This window comes from Festucalex cinctus, chromosome 17 (genome assembly GCF_051991245.1).
Source record: "Festucalex cinctus isolate MCC-2025b chromosome 17, RoL_Fcin_1.0, whole genome shotgun sequence".
NCBI classification, from domain to species: domain Eukaryota; kingdom Metazoa; phylum Chordata; class Actinopteri; order Syngnathiformes; family Syngnathidae; genus Festucalex; species Festucalex cinctus.
The window spans coordinates 18153941-18162110 of NC_135427.1; the positions used below are offsets into that span (position 1 = coordinate 18153941).

General features: G+C 43.3%; 2 protein-coding genes across 6 annotated transcripts in view; one reads left to right on the top strand and one right to left on the bottom strand.

Annotated features, from left to right (window-relative positions):
* Positions 1–504: 504 nt before the first annotated feature.
* Positions 505–8170, bottom strand: part of nudt13 (nudix (nucleoside diphosphate linked moiety X)-type motif 13) — an 8478-nt gene continuing 812 nt past the window's right edge. The window contains exons 2-10 of one of the 3 annotated variants that reach the window (XM_077502932.1): positions 7419–8170; positions 6330–6435; positions 6112–6254; positions 5937–6044; positions 5770–5876; positions 5576–5701; positions 4026–4137; positions 3804–3958; positions 505–1540 (exon numbers count right to left, since the gene is read on the bottom strand). The exon at positions 7419–8170 is cut by the window's right edge and continues 274 nt beyond it. In XM_077502932.1, the coding sequence (XP_077359058.1) occupies positions 1322–1540; positions 3804–3958; positions 4026–4137; positions 5576–5701; positions 5770–5876; positions 5937–6044; positions 6112–6254; positions 6330–6415 (1056 nt within the window). In that variant the 5' untranslated portion in view covers positions 6416–6435; positions 7419–8170 and the 3' untranslated portion in view covers positions 505–1321. Of the gene's footprint in view, positions 1541–3803; positions 3959–4025; positions 4138–5575; positions 5702–5769; positions 5877–5936; positions 6045–6111; positions 6255–6329; positions 6436–7283; positions 7390–7418 lie in introns of those variants that run through there. The other 2 variants (XM_077502934.1, XM_077502933.1) reach the window with 2 other exon arrangements.
* The window catches only part of rpp30 (ribonuclease P/MRP 30 subunit), a 1979-nt gene continuing 1529 nt past the window's right edge, over positions 7721–8170 (top strand). For all 3 annotated transcript variants that reach the window (XM_077502935.1, XM_077502937.1, XM_077502938.1), the window contains exons 1-2: positions 7721–7870; positions 8074–8132. In XM_077502935.1, the coding sequence (XP_077359061.1) occupies positions 7762–7870; positions 8074–8132 (168 nt within the window). In that variant the 5' untranslated portion in view covers positions 7721–7761. The remainder of the gene's footprint in view (positions 7871–8073; positions 8133–8170) is intronic.

Below are 8170 nucleotides of genomic sequence, written 5' to 3' on the forward strand. Positions count from 1 at the left end.
CAGTACTGAACGCGCATCTTTCTGGCATCCTTTTGGCTAAGAGGAACCTCTACCGTATGTACCTATGAGCGTAGATAATAGATCGGTGTCTATTTAGCGTCCTCGTCATTCGCCCCTCGGGCCATGAGGTGTTCCGTAAATGTATTAACTAACGGCCGACGAATTTGTGCAAAAATTGTTGATTGATGAAGGCACAGTAAGTTTTTAATTGCGACGAGACGGGCCTTTTTTGGAAAAGATGCCTCTCCGTACCTGAAGTTTCCATCAAGTTTCGGAATTTATTGAAAACAATCACCCAGAAAAAGTGTTCACGATTCGGGCGATTGCTCACTAAGATGATGTATGCCTTGGACATTTTCGAAGGATTGTTAAAAATAAAAAAATAAAATAAAAAAATAAAAATCAAACATCCTTGGATCAGTTCTTTACAAACCACCAGGCAAAAAACACTTCTGAGAGAGAACATGAACCAAAAAGAGGGCAAAAAAACAAAGAGGACAGCAGTTAAAAAGGTAAATGAGCATCCTTTTTATTCCTCTATTATTTGTTTTTTTACATTACGCACAACTCTCATTTATTGCGCAATAATCTAATTGGAACATGTATTTGTTACACATTTTGATGCATTTTTATGCGTTATAAAACATTTATGTCTGAATTTTGGGAGGCTTGGAACGGATTAGGGCATTTACATGGAAAATGCGTCGCTACTTACATTTTCTACTTAAGAACTTTCTTCCAGAACCAATTAATTCCGTAAGTACCAGTACCACTGTATAGTAACGCGTTTTATAAAAAAAAACAAAAACAAAAAAAACATCAAGCCTTTACTTATTTTGAAAAGGACCACAATATTATTCTTATTTTTCAAAACGACCATGCAATTAGAAGATAGATATTTTCAAATGATGTCTACTTGTACAATCTCTTCTTGCTGGCTGCGCCACTCTGCCGGGTGCGTGCGTGCGTGCGTGCGTGCATTGAGGGATGACAACATGGCTTAGGGTTGGATCCTTATTTATGAATATATCGCCGGCGTTGGGTGGAAAGCTGACAAGTCTATTTCATATTTGTTGAAAATGTCGATCGGCGGCTGTTATTTTGATGCAAAATGGTGCAAATGGCTCGCTCCCTTTGATGATGCAATGTTAATGGTCGAGCCGGAAAGTGAGCATTTTGCAGGTACGAAGTTTTGGCCCGATGCCAGCAATAGAATCACCTGTGCATTCAACATTCCTCATGTTTTTTTTTTTTTTTTTTTTTTTTAATATGAAGTTTGATAAATGTGCCTGGCCTGCGGATGATGTAAAGGGGCCAACGATTACGCCGGCGTGTCTCCCCGCGCGGCCTCCCGGGGGCGCCGTCCCTCCGCCCACTCGCTGATGAGGTGGCGAGCGATGGCGTGTTTGGGCGGCAGCCAGGGGGCGACGTCGGCGCGGGCCGGGCCCGCGCCGGGCGGCGCCTTCGCCTCGAGGGCGGCGTCGATTTGCTCCAGCGTGAACCAACGAGCGTCTTGCAGTTCCGAACCGTCCACCGACAGCTGCAAAAGCACAAACACGATGTCCACAAACAGCAGCGGCACGTACGTTCGTTTCTTCGTTTGTTGCCACTCACAATCAACACGTGGAGGGATGAAAAGGTCTTTCTGATGACAAGCTTTCCCTTTCATTTATGGACGACATTACGCCAAACTCGTTTGTTTGTTTTCCCTTCAGGGTTTTGTATGATGCTTCATCACGCTCGGTAATATGATATGACTCTTCGCAATCGGACAATTTTTTTTGGTTAATTGTGATCCCGTGAAAAGAAATGCAAACTCTTGCAAAAAATCTTGACTGACAACATCCGTCTTTAAAATAGCACGAAGGAACTTTTCAACCTTGATCAAATAGTTTCAGAACTCTTGTGATGAAACGTGGACTTCAAACATGTTGAACGGTCGCTTTGCATCATTTTTACTGGCGCAAAGCAACTTTGAGGAGGTTGCTAGCTTTATGGCAAACGTCACTTCCTGCTTTCCCCATTCGTTAGAGACGGAAGTCCATTTGAATGTTGACGCACGATTACTGCTTTCCTGGCAGAAGCTGAAAAACAACTGAAAAAGTTTTGTCTGAAGAGATCAAAAAGAAAAAAAAAGGGAAAGGGAAGCTTAATTCGATAAAAGGACAGTCAAAGATCAACATTTCACTGGCTGGCATGGGCTCAAAAATGACAATGCGCTCGTCCTCAAGGATGGTCTTCCTTCAGACATGACAATACCATTTTTGTCCATATGGCGCCGCCATCATCAACGTAAGCCGAAAGTTCCTTAGTGTTGCTTTAAAGGAGATGTAGCATATTTTTGCAACCACTTCTAAGTCTTACGTGCCCTCCAAGAGTTTTGGCTGCACCCGCTTCCAAAATCATTCCAAAATGTTGACTGTCGGAGCATTTCCCGCCACTTCTAGACAAGAAAGACGGCCGTGATTGAGGTCGGCGTGCGGACGCGAAAGACGAGGCCGGTGCGCGACAACGTGCACGCGTTTGACGAAGGTCCCCTGAAAACGTCATCGGCGACGAGGCCCAGTTTCATTGGTGAGCTGTCAGTTAGCCAACTGCACGTGGGCATCGAGCAGCCACCACAGAATTCCACATCAAGGAATCCAAAGTGGAGGAAAAGTCAGCAAAGCCACAACAAGGTCAGGTGATACCAGAGTTACGTCACCGTGTTAATTTCATTCCACATTTTTAGTCTCAGTGTTAGTCCACTTTCAATCACACTTGTTCGTTTTAATTAGAGCTAGTCAACCGCATCCAGTTTTTATTTAGTCCATTTTTTGTTGACTATAAATCAAGTATTTTAGTCTATTTTAGTCCAAGAAAACATCATTTTATTCATCTAGTTTTAGTCAACAAAAACTGTCAACGTTTAAGTATAGTTTGCGTCAGCACAAACCATATTTGTTACAACACATTATGTTGAACATTTTGGGTCTAAAACTATTTCACAATATTTCTCCCATCTTTTTTTTTTTTTTTTTTTTTAAAGCAACATCACACACAATTATAATATATCAACAAGTGGCTATTATGGCTCCATGCTATCAGCTAGTAAGTTAGCGATCAGATTAACATTATTGTTGGAACGTTATAGTTGTTGGATTAATGTAACGTTATAACTATAATTTACCTTTTTTTTTAATTAAACTTTTCACAGTGAATGTAAATTTCCCAGAGGGAGCCATCCCAAAGGGATCAATAAAGTCAAGTCTAAGTCTAAGTCCTATCTGTCGCATGTGTTTGTGCATGTTGCACTCGCTAACTGCAAATTTAAAAGTGGGTGTGTCAACTGTGTCACATGACAGATTAGCAGAAACAAGATATAACAAAATCATATCATTTTCGTCTTGTTTTTCTTCATGAACTAAAAATGTCCATAAATTTTTCATCTCGTCTTCATTAGTTGAGGAAAATGTAGACTGAATTAGTCCCAATTATTTTTTTTTATTAATGAAGGTTTTAGTCTCGTCAAGTTTTAGTCCGGTGAAAAATGTGTGTTGAGGAAAATCATTTGGTTTTGTTTTTGTTGACGAAATGAACACTAGGTCACATGCAACAAAGTGATGAAAGATTTTGACATAATGCCGGAATTGGAGCAAAAGATGAATCGAGTATAAAAACTCGATTCAAAAGGTCGGTCTCAGGCTGCATGCGCCGGAAAATACGTTGCGCCGTATTTTTCGCCGTAAGCGACACGCGGATGCAAACGCCGGTCAGCAACGCATCAAACGTCCCGGCCGGCGAAGAAGCTGTGGTTATCTGACCTGGGTGTGGGCGGGGCTAACGTGGGCGTGGCACGCCAGCATGAAGGAGCTGCGCGGGTGTGGCCAGTGCTGCGAGGAGCTGTACCGGACGCCGTCCACTTCCAGGCCCACCTCCTCCGCCACCTCCCTGCGCAGCGCCTCCTCCAGGCTCTCCCCTGCAAAGACACGCCGGCACATCAGCGCCAGCCACGCCCACTTTTCTTTGACCGACGCTCCTCTTACCCACGTCGCAGAATCCAGCCAAGGCGCTGTACAGACCGACCGGGAAGGACGCCTGCCGGCCCAACAAGCATCGGCGGCCGTCCGACACCAGCACGATGACCACCGGCGCCATCTGCGGGACCACAGGGAAAAAGACAACAAATGAGGTTTGTTTTGTTTTGATTTGTTTCCTCTCCAAACTTTATTCAACAAATGTCATTTACAATCAAACCACAGCTTTCATATATAAACGCTGAACATCAGCCTAGGAGGAGCCAAAAGAAATGACAAAATGAGTCATTTTGTTGTCAAAGAATGTCAAGATCAAATTTGACATTTTTAACTGATTGACTGGCGGCCATTTTGACTGAAGCTTGACTCACGGCTCTTTGACTGGATATGGACTTGATTGTGCAAGGCCCACACAATATTGTCTTCTATTGCTATCAAAACATGGAAACTACCAATGGAAAGATGAGCGTCACTTCTTTCATCAGGAAAAATAACTAAATAAATATATAAATAAATAAATAAATAAATTATATTTCTACCTCTTTCTGTTTTGCAGCAATTATAATTAGAATATAGCAAAGTTTCATCATTATTCACAAATGTGCTTGGAATGGGGTATGTGCCACAGAAGAGGCGGGACTTCCGACTTCTGTGATTTTGCACACGAGTTTGGTTCCTGTCCGTGTTGCGAACGCGCAACTGAGGGGCACAAAGTCAGAAGCACAAGTATTTTGACGCAGCCCACACGTCGCAAACCGAACCGGAACCAAACTGATGTGCAAAAACAGTCACGCCTCTTCTGTGGCATATACCCCATTGCAGGGGAAATCCGCTTTGTTTTCTTTATGGCCCTGCTTGATCTATTATGCTCAGCTGCCACCTGCTGGCCAATTTTGTAAGTACTACCATCCTTTTCACCCATTCTCTGCTCTTGCATCAAAGCCTTCTGGATGCTCTAATACTAAAAAAAAAAAAAAACAACAACAACACACAAACATTTAAAATAGAGCATATTTATATGTTTTTGGGAGCAAATGAGTTCATGAAAGCCAAAAAAAAAAAAAAAGGATGGAGGACTTCCTAGAAACTTACATTTATGTAGGTGGAATTTTGCACTGATAATAAGTATAGAAATCAAATACCATCTTCATGTTTTGCATCTAAGCCAAAATAACATTCTTTCAAAATAAGACAAAAAATCTTCGCATCATAGCAGTAACGATTTGAAAAATTGATGAATGCCAATTTCTGGAAAGTCTGAGCACAAGCTGCAATTCGCATCAAATGACTTTCTTTCACCTTTTTTCCCTAATACAAACTTCAACTGGATCAATACCATCATGTATCATTTGAAATCTTATTTGTAATTAAATAACGATTGATTGGACTTTCCTCCAAAGCAAATTGCAACAGTACGAGGTCAAGTCGAAGATTTGGACAATCATTCTTTCGCAAGCCTGAGTTGGGATTCTAAAAGTTGACGACATTGTCAGCAAAAACGTTTGCATCGTCTGCAGGTGGGACAGGCGATTGCGAGCAAAACGTTCCCGTAACGTTACCGTGGGATAGTAGACCTCGCCGCTGGCGCTGCACGTCCTGCGACTTCCCGCCTGGTTCCGCCAGGTGGGCTGCCCGCTGGCGCCGCAGAATTTGTTGCTCTGGTGCCAACGCAGGAGCGCTTGACCCTGGAACAGACAAAAGCGGACGGATGCAAGCGGGCCGTCAGCAGCAGCGGGAGACAGCCGCTACTCACCTTGGCCACCAGGGGCGCCTCAGCCCCCGACAGCAGCAAAAAGGATTTCTTCACATCCACAAACTTGCCTTGGCACACATTCTCCACCGACGCCCGATCCAGATGACCTGACGACACGTGCAAACGTCAAGCACACGTGTTTGTTTTGTTTGTTTTGATGTTCTTACCTACGTCCAGGCAGAAGTGAGCCAGCTGGTCGTCACGGCAGCCAATCAGGACGGACTCCTTCAGCAGTGACTCGTCAGCGCCCAGCGCCTGCAGCAGCGAACGCACGTCTGCGCACACGCAAACTTGGCCAACGTCCTCGTCGTCGCATTGCAAACGCCTGAACGCGCCGCGTACCCGCGTAGTGCAGCGAGGGGCTGGTGAAGCTTCCGGCGCCGTGCCCGCGCAGCAGAGGTGCCAGTCGGTGGAAGAGGAAGAGATGTCCGGTGGCCAGCGCCGCCGCGCATGCCTCGTCATCCTGCCGTAGGTTCTTCATGTACCTGACCAGACCGAGCAAGACGTCAAGCGGCGCCGCGTGTCCAATCGAACGGCGGATCACACGTCAAGTGACCGACCACATCCTGGAGACGAAGCTCAAACGACGCTGGCATGCGACAAGATGTGAAGACCAACACAGAAACTTCTTCAACATGGCTGACATGTCATCCAGTTTCTTCACAACTAAAGGGAAACAACAACAACAACATGAATTTGTTTGGTGCACGCATGAGTCTGTTGCTCGAGTAGGCACACGCGTTGTGGTTTCTGCCGCTTGGTGGAAACGTTGGCTCAAGCAGCCACACGTGACCGAGTGGGCTTTTCCAGTGCCAACAGAACCACAACTGTCCGTCTTTTACTGCACTGCAGTTATATTATTCACCACTACCGATGACGTTTTGATCAGGACTTTCTCAAAAGTGCAAATGACACGCATGATAAAACTTCCAGGTGAGTTTTATTCCTATAGTTTTTTTTGTTTTTTTTTTAAGTTGCCAAACGTGATGTCACGAAGTTGATCAGCGGGCAGATTTGTAGGACGCGCCGCCGCTAGTAGCCACGTCCAACCCAACATGATGGCTCAGCTTTCAACAACAGCACATGCCTCTTAACCCAATCTTCTTACAATGCATTTTAACTTGTTGAGTGTTTGTTCATTCTTGATTATTAGTATTTTTTCTATGTGTAGTTGTGTGCCAAATTAAAGCAGACATGAATTCTATTTATTTATCTATGTATTTCTTTCTTTATTCACTTGCCTACTTCTTATTAATTTACTGACGTAAAAAAAAAAAAAAAAAAAAAAAACACTTTCAATACAGCAATGCCTGTTTTTAAAGCGCTTTATAAATAAAGCTGAGTTGAGAAATAGGACACAGATTAAGAGTTATTATGAAAGTTTTAAATTGATAAAAAAAAAACGCCAATATAAAATCTCTACGCCTGCATTGTCTCATAACGTTCTTAATACTTGTAAGAAGACAAGACTTCAATCTTTTGAAATTTAACAGGCATACTAGCTGTTGATTTACCAAGACGATCTCGAAATTACTCAAATACGAAGGAAATGCGCTTGTATTCAACTCCAATGACACATGAATGACACGCCATGCGGTCTTTGTAGTTTTCACCATAAAAAGCTCGTTTGAATGGAAATAAGCACCCACTTTTTGATTCACGAACTTCTTCTTCTTCTTCCTCTTCTTCTTCTTCTTCTTCTTCTTCTTCTTCTTCTTCTTCTTCTTCTGTCCAGAGCGCGTTTCCGCCACCTACTTGTTAGGAGTGTGGATCACATTGTCGCAATATTTCCTTCATACTTATTCGTATTAAATACATAAATAGAACACCCAAATAAACACCTATCCGCTTTGTTTGTCTCCGATAGCGAAATTCCTCTTCCTCTTCTTCAGACACGTCGTAAGCATTTTGTATTAGCCCGCTGTTTGTCCCATACACGGATAAGAATTAAGAACATCAATTCCCATAAGTCATTTCGGTGTTTAGATCCGCATGTGGCTCTTCCAAATCATCATCAACATGTCAGTCTTCATGGATTTAAACTTGACTTTCTCGGCAGATAAAAGCAACATGCAGCAGCTCATCGACATGGCAGCTCATCGTGAGTCTCACGACACTGAATTGGACTAAAGCGCGTACATAAAGTCCACTTTAGTTCAAATGTGGACAGCGAGCTAGCTAGGCTAACAAAGCTAACAGCCAATAGGCACATATACAAACGGAACACTGTCTGCAACGAATCAATCATTTATTTGTATATTGTATTTGTATTGTGAATAGATAAACAATGTTGTTTTCGTGCAGTTGGTTTTTCAACAGTAGCCGTCAACTACACGTTTGAACCCACAGGCAAAAAGAAACAGGCGAGTCTGTCGCTCATGGGTTCATTGACGCAAGCAAA